The sequence below is a fragment of the Protopterus annectens genome, chromosome 6.part0 (assembly GCF_019279795.1).
Source record: "Protopterus annectens isolate FY-2018-M chromosome 6.part0, PAN1.0, whole genome shotgun sequence".
NCBI classification, from domain to species: domain Eukaryota; kingdom Metazoa; phylum Chordata; order Ceratodontiformes; family Protopteridae; genus Protopterus; species Protopterus annectens.
In genome coordinates this window covers 1,818,743,695-1,818,761,301 of record NC_056737.1, presented here as the reverse complement: position 1 = coordinate 1,818,761,301, position 17,607 = coordinate 1,818,743,695, and the positions used below count along the sequence as shown (strand labels likewise).

Below are 17,607 nucleotides of genomic sequence, written 5' to 3'. Positions count from 1 at the left end.
TTCTTGAAGCATGAGACCTTTGTCTCCTTCGACATAGTATTCGAAAGAATACAACAAAAGGGAGAAAAACACACACTCCAACAAATAGGGACACTGTGGGAACACACACACAGCTAAGAATCCCAGGAAGGGAAATAAGAATAAAACGGAAGGGCCTAAGGCCTAACCTAGGGTGTGGGAGTATGACAGGGATAAGAAATAGGATCTAAACTTAAGATTAACCAAAAACTAGTCTATAAGGGATTAAAGTTATACTAGAGGAAAAACTAAGGTGAAAAACTAAGATTTTCGTGAATAAAAAATCACTAACCTGTGAGCCGGTAAAAAGAGCAACCTCGCTAGCGTAAGCGGCAAACGAGATCTGGGTAGTTACCGCCTAGCATCATGGGATATAGGGTTGCCTCGAGCCGGTAAAATCAGCTCTCGAGCTGTAGTATAGGCCGAGTCGGAGCCGAGGTTCGGCTCCGAACCCATCCAGCAAGAATGAAGGTGAGACTGACAACTTAACATCGAGGATTAACATCGTGGATTAACAATATCAGCTCATGCTATTCAGACCCCCACCCCACCCCAAAAAGAACAGGAAACTTTCCCATTCAATCTGAACAAAAGAAAACACTGCTGGGAGTCAAGGAGAGGGAAAGAAATGCTGCTAGCTTAGTTCCTGCTTTGTTTCCAAAGTGTGCAAAAAAATCGACCGCATTCCTGGACAAAGCTCATGATGGAAGTTCCATTACATGAAAAACTGTATACCTGCTTGAACTTGCAAGTTGGGGATAGAAAATTACATAGCTTTACCTAACATTAATGATCAGTCCAGATGAACTTTCATTTAGAGGTCTTCTACAAGTCAACCATTTAAATACATTTATTTTGTATTTTCTTTACATAACTGCTTGTTTATTTCAACTTATAAAGTACAATTCTCAATTGCATTTATTTCAAGTAATGAGTTTTATTTTTCAGTTTTAAATGCTCATGTCTGATGTTAATTTATTGGCATAATAATGTTTTGAGTTACTACTCAAGCTATTTTTAAGATACCAAGTCAACTTGGTTTTAAGTTGAAACAGCAATTATATGTTTGGTATACTACAGTAGTGTTTAGCTGGTGGCAGGGTTACCATAAAGACATGAAAGGAGGAGTTGATACTGGAGACGTATCCTTAACCTGTTCTTAAAAACAGTGTATATGCTTGTGTGCAGAAATAATCACAACAGCATATGTGCTTGTGTACAGAAATAATCCCAACAGCGTATGTGCTTGTGTGAAGAAATAATCTTTAAAAAGTTTTCAGTTACTGTTAGCAAGACACTACTGAAAGACAGTGGGTAGGAAGCAAAGTGGGCGGGATCTTGTGAAGCCACTGTAAATAGCTCTGTTCTGCAGCTGGTCAGTGTAAAGCTTGCTTGGTTGTGACCGGTACTACCACATTGCAGCAGTGTACATTTACTCACATTATTAAGGCCAATCACCCCTCTCATTTTGTGCTCATGGGTTTGGATTAGCAGACCATTGCCCTTCCGTATCACATATTAAATTGTTGCCAGGCATGTAGATGTAAATGCCACATGGTTGCATGGAATTCTGTAGACCTAGCTGTAGGAAAATACCTTTGTTTTACCATGTACTGGGTGAAAATACAGGACACACTGATAGAAATTTAAATAACTTAATATCAAAATTATCATATTCCTAGCCATGTGCATAACAACTCGATTGATGGCAGACAGAGACATTTAAACTCCAGTCATTATTCAGTGCGAGGCACACGACACTGGCTTACCACTGGATTGGGGACAACAGACTGTTACTTTTGAAGATGTTAGTGAAGCTGGGATGGTGGAGGGACTTTACCTAGAGCTTTAAATTCATCCAGCTTTTGCAAGGAATCACCCGAGATTTACAGAGCTAGTCTCTTGCTGAATTGTCTGGGAGTTCTGCACATGACCAGATAGCTACTGGAGGGTTTTGTTTAAGGGTAGGTTGTTGATGTGCAATGTATTACAGACACTTTCATTATCACTTTTTACACTCTTCTGCACAGCTTGAAGTCATGGGTAAGCAGCTTATGTGGGGAAATGCCCTTTGTACTACTTACTCTGAAATGTTTACATAACTGGGGTTTACAAGGATATCTGCACATCAGGATTGGCATCAAAGATAAATTTATTAATGATATATATACTATAGCTACCTGCAAAGGCATAAGTTGAACATCTTTTAAAAACGGCTATGTGATATTGCATTATTAACAAGACATAGGTGTACACTGTCCTGTCTTACCCAGTTGTGTGCATTACCAATTTGTTGCTTAATTTGCACTGATTTTACTGCTTGGGATCGAAGGGAGTCTGAACTCTTTTCGGATCTAGTCCTGTGTTATCTGTTAAAACAATGCTGTTATGTAAAGTATGTAAATGAATATATGGAATACATTAGCAACATTTGTAAGAGTTACAGTAGTGCATAGTGCATCTTGTGAGAGCCAATTTTCACTGTGATAACACTGCAATAATAAATCAAAAACTGAAACAGATCAATTGAAATGAAAAAAAAAAGCTGTTTGTTTTCAATCACTTTTAATCCCTTACCTGCATATATCCTCAATGCTTAAGGTATTTAAAATTTCAGAAATAACATGTTTCAAATTCCTGATTTTCAATTCCAACATTATGTCTAATTTTTCAAGACCCATCTTTCTGCCAATTAAACCAGCCAGCTGCATCACCCGTTCACAACTTTTTGTCCTAGATTCATATTCCAAGACACTGTGCAAAGTATGTTGCTGTGGGTGTCCTTTTTGACTCCGTAAGCAAATGTCATGTATAATTTGCAAAGCAGGTGTTCTTGACAAATCCCCTACTTTCAAAATTGGTTCATCACTGACCTTTTCAGTAAAAACAGGTTCATCGCACTCTGTGATGCTATCTTTCTTTATCCTCAGTTTCACCTCCAGGTCATTTATTAACGTTCTGTTACCATCCTCTTCAGTCTCTGACTGAGATCCTCTTTCACGAAGGGTAGACAACCTCTTTACCCTTTCCAGTTTTCTTTGCCGCCTCTTACTATCTAAACTTTTCGGTGTTTCTTTATAACTACAAGCAAGCTCTTGAAATGATCCCTCATGATCACTGTATGAATCTAGAGAACCATCCAAGCCAAGAGAATTAAACCCACTGTCTTCAGTTGTTGAAACGTTTAGTGTGGCCACTGGTGTTACAGGTGGCGTACTTATACTCGAAAAATTCAAATCAGCTGCAAGGCTGCTGACTGGCGTAAGAAAATTGCTTTCCAGTGATCTTGTCTTTGAACCAGAAGTAGGCGTTCTAAATATCTCCAAGTAAGGATTTTCAGGATCGGAACAAGACTCGAGTTCACTGTTTTGGGTGGGAGTTTCAAATTTGACTTCTTCTGTCAAAGCTGTACCTTTGCATTTTGACTCATCAATTGTTGAAGTCCGATTCTGAGCAAATGCAAGCCTCCATTTGTTGCAAGAGTTGACTGGTTCTTCAGTTTTTAAAGTGCTAGTAGCTATAACATCAAAGTTCTCATTTCCGGGAGAGTCTGCAAAACTGTACAAACAGTTTCTTCCCTCAAAGTTGGAAATCTCATGTGTTGTCCACTGTCTCACACTCTTGTGTGTCAGATTATCTGGGGTGTTTACATCTTCTACGCTCCCATTTGAACACACACTAGACAAGAGCAATCGCCTTCGAAAAGGGGCATCCTTTCTGATAAGTTTTGGAGTTTCATAAAGCAGTGAAGGAAATACAGACACTTTTCTGTCCAGAATTTCACCACTTGAGCACGACCCTTCCCCACACTCAGCAGGAGACCCAGACAAAGCCAAGTCAGGCGATGTGTCTGGATAAACAGGCAGGTATGCAGCACCAATTCCTTTAGCTTTGCTCCGAGTGTCTTCTGTATTGCGACTTGGAGTCTGCTGTGATTCAATGTAGCCACTATCCTGGGAGGACATGAAAGAAGTCAAGGATTTGGAATTGCTGTGCTCCGTAATGACACTATTTACATATGTACTTTTTTTCCTTCTTAAAAGGGAAGACGTTTCTGCCATCATATAGTAGCTTTCATTTGCTTCTGCTCTCTCAAATTAACTTTAAAAGAAAAAAAACAGAATACGGAATTTGTCAGAAACAAGGGCACATTCAACATAATCAACTCAATATGACTACGCATTTTTAAGACTATAACAAATGTTAAGCTCATTCCATATTTTCATATTCAGTATGTACCATATTATCAACTTGAATTTGTGAACAATGCATCTCATCTCTACAAGAGAAGGGAAAATCCAAAGCTATAATCCACAATCCACAATCACTGCAAATAACTATAAAAATCAAGTGAGGTATTTGCTTATATACTATTTTCAAGGTTTGCTCCTTTATCAGATCTACATACCAGACCTTTTGTAATTGCATGCGTTTGTCTCTGGTTTCACATTCTGACAGCTGGTTGCACTTCATGACACAAACACTGGTATATCAAATGAGAGGTAACTGTGCCCCCCCTCCCCCCATTCTGCGAGTAGTCCAAGAATGAGGTACTGGGCTCATTAGATGGGCCATTACATTGACAAAACTCTTGAATACAGTAGTAGGCAAGCATGTATTAAACTCTATGATCATTTGACTGAGGTGCTAGAACAGCAAACTGTTAAGTGACTTCATTAAATGTTTTCTCAGAGTGTTGTCATACTTTATTAAATAAACTGAATAGGTGTGTTGCAAAACACCACCTTGAAAATTCAGCATTACTTCATTGCCTTGTTTCAGGGGATCTCTTGCAGCAGCTCCACATACTTGAGTCTTATCAAAAACATGACAGAAAAAAATAATGTAATAAAACATTTCCTCCTGTGTATAAGCTGCCCTGTAAAATGGCACTTTCGAAGGAAGTCCTGCTTTTAAAAAGCATTCCCATCATATAATGTTTAGTGAACGTATGATCCAGAGCCACAAAGATTAACATCCATGGATGACTTCAAGAGAAGGTAACTGAAAAGGCAGCAGTGTTGCACAGATACAACTCATGTCAGCACTTCATATCAGATTACTGTCTTGAAACAGATGCAAAAAGTACAGTTTTGTACCTACCATAAATGTAGATGTCCGAACTGGATAGCATCTGCAGTCATAACAACTGGGTTGTCCTGTCGTCAGGCAGCCCCTTCAGTCGGCCGGATTCCAAAGTCCGGGTCCGGCTTCGGCTGATGTCGCACTTCATCCGACGTCATCTCTGTTGGTCTTCGGGTATAAAGGCATCAGCCGACGCCATTTTCCTCAGTGTTTCTTGCCCCAGATGCCAGAAGCCCTCTTGAAGGCTAAAATTTGGATAGATGCCAATGTTTCCAAAAAGATATAGGTAAACACAAAAATAAGCATGTATGTACATATATACAAACAAATACACCATAAAAGACTCCCCCCCAGCTAGCTATTAGGAGGGTAAACACCTAGGAGTACCACAGAGGGGAAGGAGGGAGGGTAATCCTGACTGCAGATGCTATCCAGTTTGGACATCTACATTTATGGTAGGTACAAAACTGTACTATGTCCTTCATGGATGCATCTGCAGTCATAACAACTGGGTAGAATACCATAGCCAACTAGGGAGGAGGATAAAAGTAGATTATGGTGTGTTTAGGATCCCTTGCAGTACAGCAGTGGCAAACCCTGCTCGGGATCTGGAATATAGAGGCAAATTATAATGCTTGGCAAATGTATGCACGGAGGTCCAAGTAGCCGCCTCAATAATGTCTTTGGTTGCCACTCCTCGTAAGAAGGCTGTGGTAGTGGCTGTTGCCCTTGTAGAATGAGGTCTTATGTTCTGTGGAATTGGTTTTCCATGGAAGGAGTAACAGAATCGTATGCAATTTCCTATCCATTTGGAGATTGTCTGTTTGGAAATAGCTTTTCCTTCCTTTCCTGTTGCATAGGCTACAAAAAGTTGGTCAGTCTTTCTGCTACTTTTTGTTCTGTCCAAGTAGTAGCGTAGCTGTCTATGTACATCCAAGGTATGCAGTATTCTTTCCCTCTGTTTTGTGGGTTGGGAAAGAAGGTAGGTAGGTGGATTGCCTGGTTTAAAGACACTCTGGATACCACCTTAGGCATAAATGTAGGATTAGTCCTCATGGACACTCTATCTTGGTGGAAGATTAGGAAGGGTTGCACTGCCATTAAGGCCTGTAGTTCTGAAACCCTCCTTGCTGAAGTAATTGCCAGTAGGAAAGCAGTTTTCCATGACAGGTGTTGTAGGTCTGCTGTTGCTGCTGGTTCAAAGGGTGATCGTGTCAACTTTTCTAGCACAAAGTTTAAGTCCCAAGCTGGTAATGGTGGTTTCCTTGGAGGTTTTACATTCTTGATTCCTCTGAGAAACTGTCTGAGCAAAGGGTGCAAAAAAACAGGTGGATCAAAGCTGTATTCTGCTGAAATAGCTGATGCATGTATCTTGATGGAGGAGTAGGACAGGCCTGAATGAAGAAGTTCGGCCAGATACTCCAGAATGTTAGGCATATCTATGTTTGACACATCTTTTCCTCTTTCAGTACTCCAAATGACAAACCTTTTCCATTTTCCAGCATAGTTCCTTCTTGTTGAAGGTCTGCGTGCTTCAAGAATAATGTCTTTAACTCTTTGGGAAAGTTCTGGATTAGCTGCTGCTATGTGATGTTCCATGCAGTCAGTTGCAGCGTTTTAGGTTTGGATGTATGATGCTGTAGTTGTTCTGAGTTAACATCAAAGGCATCAGGGGTATTGGCCACATATTGTTCGAGACATGCTCCTCAGCAGTGGGTACCAGTGTTGTCTTGGCCAGTTTGGAGCTATCAGGATTATCCTTGGACGTTCTTCCTTGATTTTTAGTAGTACTTTGTGTATCAAGGGAAGAGGTGGGAATGCATATGCTGTTAGGCCTTTCCAGCTGAAGGAGAGCGAATCCACTTTCCATGCTAGTGGGTGGAATGTCCTTGTGCAGAATTTTTGAGCTGGTGATTGAGAGGTGATGCGAATAGATCTATCTGAGGCATTCCCCATTTCTTTGAGATGGTCTTGAAGATGTCCGGGTGCAGCTTCCATTCGTGGGCATCCGATGTGGTTCTGCTTAATATATCTGCTAGAGTATTTTCTTTTCCCGGTACAAATATTGCTTGTAACTGGATGTTGTAGCTGAGTGCTAGGGTCCAGAGCTCCAAAGTCATTCTGCATAGGGGGTATGAATGAGTGCCTCCCTGTTTGTTGATGTACCACATGACTGTGGTATTGTCTGTCCTTATCATCAACTGGCTCCCTTTGAGAAATGGTCTGAACTTTTGGATTGCCAGTTTTACTGCCAGCATTTCTTTTAGGTTGATGTGCAGGTGAAGTTGATCCTGTGTCCACAATCCTTGCACGCATTTGTCCAGCATGTGGGCCCCCCATCCTAGGTCTGAAGCGTCTGTTGTGATGGTCTGGCTTGCTTGACATCTGCGAAAGGGTAGGCCTGGGTTTGACTGGCATGCCTGAGCCCACCATAGGAACTCCTGTTTTAAGCATGGAATTAGTGGGATTTCTGTTTCTAGGCTGTGTCTGTGTTGGGACCATAAATTCTTTAGGTACCACTGTAGTTTTCTCATATGTAGTCTGGCAAATGGGACCAAGATTATGCATGATGCCATGAAGCCCAAGGCCTGCAGTACTTTTCTTGCTGTTAACTTGTTCAGTTTTGTTAGTGCCAAGAAGTAAAGAGGGAGTTCTTTTTGTTTTTCTGTAGTTAGGAATGCCATTTGTCTTACTGTGTCCAATTCCGCGCCCAAGAATGTCCTTGTTTGGGATGGTATCAGCCTTGACTTTTGTAAATTGACTGTGTATCCCAGTGCTTGTAGCAAGTAAATGACCCTTTGTAAATCTGTTGTCAGCTTGCTTTTGTTGTCCCCTTGTAGCAGGCAGTCGTCCAGGTATGGGTAAATTTGGATTCCCTGTAGTCTGCAATGGGCAATTACTGATGCCAGGCATTTTGTGAATACTTTGGGCGCAGTAGATAAGCCAAAGGGCAATGCTGAGAATTGATAGTGCTCTGATCCTGCAAGAAATCTGAGGTATCTTCTGCAGATTGGTCGAATGGGGACGTGCAGGTATGCCTCCTTGAGATCTAGAGTTACCAGCCAACACTCCTTGCCCAGCATGGGAAGAAGTTGCTGTAGGATCAGCATTTTGAATTTTGGGACAATGATGTATGTATTTAAGGTGGACAGGTCGAGAATTGGTCTCCAACTTTTTTCCTTTCTTGGAACTAGGAATAGTCTGGAGTAGAACCCCTTTCCTTGCTCTGCTGTTGGCACTCTTTCCACAGCTCTCATGTTTGCTAACTCCATTATCTGTTGTAGAGCCTCTGTTTTATGATTTGGAGGTAGATTTGGCATTCCTCTTTTGACTGGTAAAGTGTGGAAGTGGAACCGGTAACCTTGATCTATGGTTTGTAAAATCCACTTGTCTTTTGTTATGTAGTGCCAGTTCTTTGAAAATAAGGTTAACTTTCCGCCTAGAGGAGCTGCTATTTGTTCCCTGGTAGGCAGATTTAGGGTTAAGTCACTGTGGTTGTGTTGATGTAGTGGCAGTGGTTGTGTCTGTGCCTCTGTTGTTACCTTGCCACTGTCGTCCTCTGTAGGCACCTCCTCTGGATTGGTTTCTGCCTCTGGAACGTCTATTCCTGCCCTTTGAGATCTTGTGGAGTCAGGAAAGGACCAATTTTTGGCAGGCCAGTTCCTGCTAAACCTTGGGGGTTGAACCTGCAAGAAATCTTTAACCGTTTGAACAGATTTTGCCTTTTCTTCCATTTTCTTCATAACCTGCTGGGCAGGTGTACCAAACAAACTTGTCTTATCCATAGGAGCATCTAGCAACTTAGCTTTAACATGGTCCGGTAAAGCTTGCTCCTTTAGCCATGCATGCCTTCTTATCACTGTGCCAGTCATGGCTGATCTAAATGAAGCCTCCAGTGCATCATAGCCACATTTTAAGGAATGGTTACTAACCTGTTGTATGTTATTTACCATTTCTAATACATATTTCTTATCAAGAGATTCATCAGTGGTTAGCTGTTTAGTTAGCTGATCAAGCATAAACTCTTGGTATTGTATCATGTGAAACTGACAGTTTAAAGCTCTAGCTGAGAGAGTAGCTGAAGTGTAGACCTTTTTACCCCATCTGTCTAATGACCTTGCTTCCCTTTCAGAAGGAATAGGGTTTTAGCTATGGTCGCTGCTACTGCCTTGGGACCCTGGGATATAGTTTCGGGGTCTGCAAGTGGGGCCTTGTAAAGGTGGTGATGAGTATCTGGCACCCTGTAAAATCTGTCTGGTTTGGCAGGGGCTGGGGGTAAAGAATCTGGAGCGGAGCAGACATCATTGAAAGCATCATCCACCACAGAGAGAACAGGAGGTATAGCTAAGGGCTTGTGCTGTGGGAGGTGCAGAAAGGTCCTAAGTCTTTTTCTGGAGTCTGAAAAATCCTGTTGCTGCCATTGGAACTGCTCTCGCATGGCATGTAAGGTTTCCCCAAAGGAGAATTCTTCTGGTGGGGAAGCAGCTGGAATGGATTCTTCAGCATCAGAATCTTCAAAATTGGAGAAAGGAGCCTCTGGCTGGTCAGTTATGTCTGATTCATCTGCAGAATCATCAGAGGACACTGGCTCAGGGGGCTCTGCCCTAGGTCTCTTGTCTGGGGGCTGAGAGGCCCTGTCTGGGTGAGATTGAGATCCTCTAATTAAGGAAATTAAATCTTCTGCCAAAGTAAGCATTTGAGAACTAGAAGAGGGCCTGGTTGTGGGGGGTTTAACAGGCACTGTTTTGGTAGTCTTGGCTGCTTTAGCCCTGGCGAAGGCCTTAATGGACATGGCTGCTGGAGGCCTAGCAGCACCACGTGCTGGGGTAGAGACATCCAAGGGGATGGTGTCTGATAAGTCAGTGGCAACCACCGTAGTGGATAAAATTTTTGAGGCCGATTCAAGAGTGGTAGCAGGGGCCTCAGTTGTAGAGATAGATTCAGCTGTACTTTGATCAGTTTTCTCGGTTTCGGCCGAAACCGAGACACTCACGGTTTGCTTAACCATGGTTTCGGCCGAAACCGCGGACCCATGTGTCGGTCTTTATCTTTGCGTTTTTGGCAGATTGAGTAGTCGGAGGATCCGGCGGCATAATGTACGCAAAATCAGTACCGAAAAACTGTTCTGCAAACTCCGACCGGCGCCTAAGCGTTCGTCGGTTGAAAGAAGCACAGGCGGAACAGGCTGCTACGTCGTGGGCTGGGCCTAAACAAGGCAGACAATAAGAGTGGAAATCCTTATGAGGTATTTGTTTCCCACAGGTTAAACAATTATTAACTTTTTCTGACATCGGCTGAGGCAAGAAAGAGTCCCCAACGGGGTACTTAGCTTTAGAAGTCTTCGAAGTAGTATTCGGTAGAAGTAATCTCTGGATCCGACCGACCGGCACTTGCGAACAGCTTCTGCTTCGGGCGCCACGCAGCAAGAAAGACTGAGGAAAATGGCGTCGGCTGATGCCTTTATACCCGAAGACCAACAGAGATGACGTCGGATGAAGTGCGACATCAGCCGAAGCCGGACCCGGACTTTGGAATCCGGCCGACTGAAGGGCTGCCTGACGACAGGACAACCCAGTTGTTATGACTGCAGATGCATCCATGAAGGACATCAGACTGTTCTCATTATAAATGTGATTTTGTTTTTGGTTTATATGCTAATATTGCTTTCTTTTTGATTTTCTCTTGCTTGTTGCAATACTATATTATTTAAATATTCTTCTCCCAGTAAAAGTTCTAAAGTAGGTCAGAAAGTAAACCATGTTTTTTGAGAGGTCAAGGGAGGCTAAATGCATGGCAAAATTATGGGAGAAGCTAAAAATTGGTTAGTGAGTTTAAGGTATTTAAATAAAAAAAAAAAAAAAAAAAAAAAAGCCCATTTTTCTTGGAAGAGATGCCAGAACAGACCAAGTAAATCCAGTTTTCCCCAGCTTACCCAACACTGATCTTGACTGAAGGTGCCCACACATTATATTAATTTAAAAATCCTTTGCCTCCTCTCATTCATTTCTGCTACTGATCAATATAAAAATCATATTGCAAAGGCCCACCCTTGATCCAATTAAACTTCACCCTCCTTTTCATATCACCACATCCAATAACTGTAAACCTGCTATAGTCATAGCTTTAACCATTTTCTTCTCAATTTACTTATAAAATAACCAGTTAGTGCACTATAAGTACAGTCCAAAGAGTAGCTATAAACAGATGCATTTTTTTTAATAAATTGTGTTTTATTATAAAATATCAATTTGCTGTCCCACTGACAAAGATAAAGCTACATTCTGACTAGCATTAAATGTAAAAAGAGCAAGAGTTAAACAAGGACCCTAGTTTAGACTACATATAGGACTACATGAGCTGGTGCTCATATACTTCATAAATTAAGGTCACCTCAGGAAGCAGAAATCTTCATGTCCAGAGAAAATCCACTATTTCCTGAAAAGATAGTATGCATCTGAGATAAGTTATATTCTTGCCATAACATTTCATGTGTGATGTCCATTTTCATGCTTCCTCAACGTATGGGTTTGGATCAGACACTCTGATCAGAACTTACTTATATATATATATATATATATATATATATATATATAGCGCTTGAGGGAGATAAAGACCATGACGAAATTGCCATTACTGGAGTTCAATCCAAGGAATATGGTGTGTTCTTGGGAATTATCATTCCTCCAGAAACTGTTTGAGGTAAAAGGAGAGGGATGGAGGGTATGGAGGCGAGGAAGAATGAAAATGGACAACACAGATGGAATATTATGGTAAGAACATAGCTTCTTAAATCGGATGTCCATTTTTATTCATTCCTCAATGTATGGAACAGAGTCACCACCTAACTAAATTCCTGGGTGGACTGTACAGAAGGATATTCATGAGTACGGCTGAGCCAAACCCACTTGCCCACTCGAGACCAGATCCAACTTGTAACCAGTGATAAAGATGAGAGGATTTGACCAAGTAGCAGCTGCACAAATATCATCCATGGATGCACTAGATTAGAATACAGTGGAAGTCACCATAAATCTGGTTGAATGAGCCTTTAAAGGTTTTGGTAGGGGAAGATTCAATTTTATAAAGTCAAAAGAGATGCAATCTGTCAACCATCTGGCTATAGTTACCTTTGTGACTAATTCACCAGTCTTGTGATGTATAAAGGAAATAAACAACTGCCTATGAACATCCAGTAAGTGCAGCATATATTCTCCTTTATTCGCAAAGTTTGGAAAAAATACTGGCAGGTTAATGGCTTGGTTAATGCAAGATTCTGACACCACCTTAGGTAGGAAGGAAGCACTGACATGCAAGGTTGCACAATATATTTGATAATGCTGAATTTGAAATGATGAGACTTTTAATTAAATAAGACACTTGTATGAATGACCTTAAATCACTGGAGGCACTCAATACGAGTATTAAGGCTGATCTGTTATTTGAACATTATAAAACAAACTTTGATAATATTAAAGTTAAGTATGCAAAGATATTTTCTACTGTAAAATGAACTAAATCAACAGGAATATTCAGGATTTACAACAAAACTATCTACCCTGCAAAAACACATTCCCAAGGTAACCAAACTCCAGAAGGCTTCCTGTGCTCAGCTGACTGCCTCGTTTGAACAGAGGGATGAATGGGAAGCAACTGAAGTTGGGGAGCATTCTGTTAATGGAGGAATGAATGAGCTAGAGAGGTCTGAGTGGATAAAAGGTAAAAATAACAACCACCGACAGAATTCGGGTTTCTACAGGAAATCAGCAGAACAGCCTGAACTGGGTTTACCCAGTGCAGGCGGCTTCACCGAAGCAATTTTATTTGAACAGACAGCAAAGAAAGTCAAACACTGGGTTCAAAATAGTAAGGCAAGGAAGCAATTGTATTAATGATTCGTTTGATTTCTACCCAATTTAAATTCCACTGCAATATGTGAAGGTGATACTGACTTTGGGAACAATTTTTTGGTGACTGAGGATGTCCAAAATAAGTCACCTGAAATTATACTAAATGCTTGTGGTTATTTTCAAGTACATAATTACTCTTGTAAATGTATCACCAGTGCACGCAGGGGGTTTTAGTTTTGTTCCTGCATGGGCCGCACGCATTGAAAATGTTCTTTTGGATAGTTTTGCAGAAAGTTGAACTTAAAGCTTAAAGTATGGTTCAATTCAAATGAAAATGCTCAACATAATTTAGGCATTCATTTATTATGTAAGCGTCATACTTTCAATCCACCTATGCACAATTTAATTAGTATTTTTGATAAGGTTTGTGAGTTGGATTTTAGAGAAATTAATAAAAATGACATGTAGTAACAATTTGACAGTTGAGGAATGCAAATTATTAAATGAAATTGCCCAGGACCGTCAAATTAGGGAGTTCAATAAGGGCAATGGCATAGCTGTTATTGATATGGAACACTATCGAAACAATATGAATATATTGTTAATAGATGGAACTTATTCTGAAGTGTCTTTAAAATGAAGTCAATATTGCTTTTGCTAAAATAGATGACTCATTGTATGACATGCTTATGCAAGACCAGATGACTACGTGAATTTGATTTTAAGAACGATTTCCCAGCGATAGCTAACATATTTGGGATTCCAAAAATACACAAAGATTTCTGCCATTCGCCTTTTAGACCTATTGTGAATAGTTGACTGTATAAAACATTTTATGGCACAATTTGTGGATTTTTATTTAAAACAAATTCTTACTAAGTTCAAGTATATATGTAAGGATTCCTGGGATTTCTTGAAGCATTTGAATGAAATAGTTATTTCCTCCAGTGTTATATTAGTTACCATAGATGTAAAAAATCTTTTTACGGTCATACCCCACGATGTTGGGCTTTCTTGGCTTGAGACGCAATTGGTCAATGCCAGGAGGTATGGTTAAGATGGTATTAACTTATCGATTGCATTGATGGAAATTATCTTAAACTGTATACAATTTGATGGCCAATTCTATAAGCAGATGGTGGGGGTAGCTATGGGGGCAGCTTGTGTCCCCACCTATGCAAATTTAGTCATGGTATAGTTTCAACAATGCTTATATGACCTGCATAAAATATTACACAAGGTACCTGGACGATTTTTAATTTGGACCGGTACTGAGCAGCAATTAGAAGCGTTTCTTTCATATATAAAACAGTACAAATACATTTCTACAATTTACTTATACATGAAGTAGTGAAAGAATAAGTTATTTGGATGTTGATTTAATTGCGGGGAAAGATGACTTTACATTAACATCTACGATTTTCTGAACACCTACTTTTTCCAACTCCTATTTGGATTTCTCAAGTTGTCACCCTTTTCATCAAAAAAGATCAGTGGTTTAAGGGCAGTTAGGGCAGCGAGAATGATCACTTATGAATCTGACTTCTTTGATGAAGTTGAATCCATGCTTAATATGTTTAGGAAAAGAGGATATCCTGAAGATCTTTTATACAAAGTATGTTATGAAGTTGCGCACAAGAGGGGAAACAGGTTTTTACAAACCCGTCCTTGGCTCCCATGTGGTCTCTATAGATAGGTAGTGATAATCATGCTGTCAACAATAATTTAGGTGGCAACATTGAATGTAAAGGGAATTTTTCATTTATTACTACCTTTAATTTACACAGTAAAGGTATAGTCAATGCTGTCAAAAAAAAATGAATGTTTTCTCTTGATAAAGGCATTGGTGACTTACTGGATGATACCCCAAATATTGTATTTAAAAGGTATCTAACTTTTAAAAATCTATTGGAGACTTGCGGTAATTGCTCTAAGCAGCCCAGTAATAAACCTTTGGGAAACTATAAATGTGGTATGTGTAAACAATGTCCACACATTTTGGTTATCAAAGAGCATTTTCAAATTGGGCAAACTAGGATACATGTTAGGGATCACTATAATTGCCAATCTAAAAATGTAGTTTAGATTAATAAGTGCCTACATTGTCCTGTATTTTAAGAATACAAGAAGGTTTCATGACAATTTATCAGCATCTTTTGGATATAAAGAAAGGAAAACTAACTAATCCCGTAAGTAAGCATAAAAGTGAGTTTCAAGAACATGGATTTCATTTTGCAGTGATTTAGCAAATAGTGAATGACTAAGGGAAAGTATTACCAGTGCAGTTAGATGTTTGTGAATTAAAATGGCAACTTCATTTGAATGCCTTTGTTTATCCAGGGCTCAATGAAAATTTAAACATAAACTGTGTTTTAAAATTAAGGCACTTGGAAGGTTAATTGTTCTAGCCCTTCTGATATTTTCTTAAATGTTGTCAGGTTTCAGTTGGTTAAGGTTAACTGAGTATTACATAACTATGAGGCATTGATGCTTTTAAACATTGTCACTTTATTGTATTTTCAGTTCTGATGAAGTCCCTCAAAGCTTTGGGATGAAAGCTCTTAACTGGTATATTTTCAATAATTTCTTTGTTTTTCCCTGATTTTATTAAGCTTTAAAATTGTGGCTGTTTTTACCCAGTGGTTGGTTCTTGGACTCAAGGCTGTGTTTCTTCATTCTTATGCAAGGTGACTCTGTCCTTGTGGAAGAGGGAATATGGGGGCTTGGAAGATAATGTTTGAAGTTCTAAATTCTTCTAGTAGATGTAACCCCAACTAAAAGATGGTCTTCCAGGTTAAGAATTTTAGATCACATTTGGCTGCAAGCTCAAACTGCATCAGGCTTGCAGTATCAAATTTAAAACCCATCGTAGTATAGCATCTTTGTAAAGAGGTCTAAGTAAGAGTACTTTTCAGAAATGCTTTGTATAGTTAAGATGATGCTAGGGAAGAATTCTGAAACCCCACATGGAAATTTGGTATGGCTGCAAGTTGGACCTTCATAGTGGATGAGCTAGCACCCTCATTAATAAATTCACAAAAAATTCAATAACAGAATACATCAGAGATGAAAAGGGCTCTTACAAATTCTGCTCTGCCCAACATACAAATCTTCCCCATTTGCTTCTGTAGAGCTTCCTCACAGAGGGCTTATGGCATAACAACAAAATGGAATGGACAAGTGAAGAGAGCAGAGGCTGCCTGGCTATCAATGGAATTGAATAAACCACATGGTCAGCTTGAGGTTTGTGATGTCTGAGTGAATCATGCCTGTCGGGTAAGACAGGTCTGGAGATTGATCCAGAACAAAAGATGGGTACAGCAGATGAGGCCAAAGGAAGGGAAACTAAATTTGTCAAGGCCAGTAAGGTGCAATGAGGATGACTTTGTTCTTTAACCTGGCTGCTTTCTGCCAAGAATTTCACAATTAAAGAAGTCAGAGGATAAGCGTACAGAAAACCAGGGGGCCAGTCAGAGTAGAGCATCCCTCTGACACTCCCCCAGAGTGGGATTAGTGCAAAGAAGTTGCCGCACATGTTGTTTAGGGGAGATGCAAAGAGACTGCAGCAAGGTTAGCCCCACTGACAGAAAATCATATCCATCACTTAGTTGCTGAGAGACTACTCGTGAGGTAGTAAGATGGACCTGCTCAGACTGTCTTATGTTAGACTTTCCCAGAATATGCATTGCAATTACAAAGCAGTTGGAAGAAATAGCCCATTGCCATACCTTTAGGGTTTCTTGACACAGGGGGTAAGATCTGGTTCCTCCTTGTTTATGTACCAAACTGCCTACAAGCTGTCAGTTTGGATCACAATTGTTCTGAGAGGGAGAGAGTTTTGAAATGCTTGCAATGCCAAAAGCACCACTCATTTCCAGGACACTGATGTGCAAGTTGGCTTCCTTGGGATACCAAGCACCTTGGATAGTCTTCCCTAGAAAATGCACCCCACTCAATCTGGGAAGCATCCATGGTAACTGTGACATTGGGCTGAAGGAGAATGAAAGGACAGCCTAGCAACAGTTGTTGGTATATTTCCTGGTGGATGCAGTTACATTTCCATGCCAGAGTTATTTTTACCTTCATCGACATAGGTTGAGAGAGAATTGACCATTGTGCTTTTAACATTCATTGTAGAAGTCTCATGTAATATCTTGCTAAAGGAACTAAGACTATTGCCGCTGACATTGATCCCAGGGCCTGTAGAATCAACTGGGCTGAAATTTTGGCACTGCAAATTAATTTTCTGACCTGACTTTGTAATGTTTGTACTCTCAAAAGGGGAAGTGATGCTACCATAGAGACTGTCTTGAATATTGCTCCAATTAATTCTAATGACTGGGTCAGTTGTAATTGTGATTTGTTGTGATTGATAGTTATTCCAAGATCTGAACAAGTCTGCAACACACTGTCTCAGGCTTGTACTAGTTGATGTCTGGTTGGGGTGGTAATGAGCAGTTATTAAAGTATGGAAATGCACGTAATCGCTGCAGTATCAAGTGAGCTGCCACTACTACCATACACTTGGTGAACACCCTGGGGACCGTGGTGAGACCGAAGGGCAGTGCTCTGAGAGTACACATCTTGAAGGTCTATCGAACACATCCAGTCGTCCTTGCTCAGGAATGGCAGAATGGACTGAACAGTGACCATCCGG

At 40.4% G+C, this 17,607-nt stretch overlaps 1 protein-coding gene across 1 annotated transcript in view; it reads right to left on the bottom strand.

Moving 5' to 3' along the window:
- Positions 1–2,566: 2,566 nt before the first annotated feature.
- LOC122804118 (F-box only protein 43-like) overlaps positions 2,567–17,607 on the bottom strand; it is a 233,250-nt gene continuing 218,209 nt past the window's right edge. Inside the window, exon 2 of the mRNA XM_044073766.1 lies at positions 2,567–4,119. Coding sequence (XP_043929701.1) covers positions 2,592–4,082 — 1,491 coding nt within the window. The 5' untranslated portion in view covers positions 4,083–4,119 and the 3' untranslated portion in view covers positions 2,567–2,591. The remainder of the gene's footprint in view (positions 4,120–17,607) is intronic.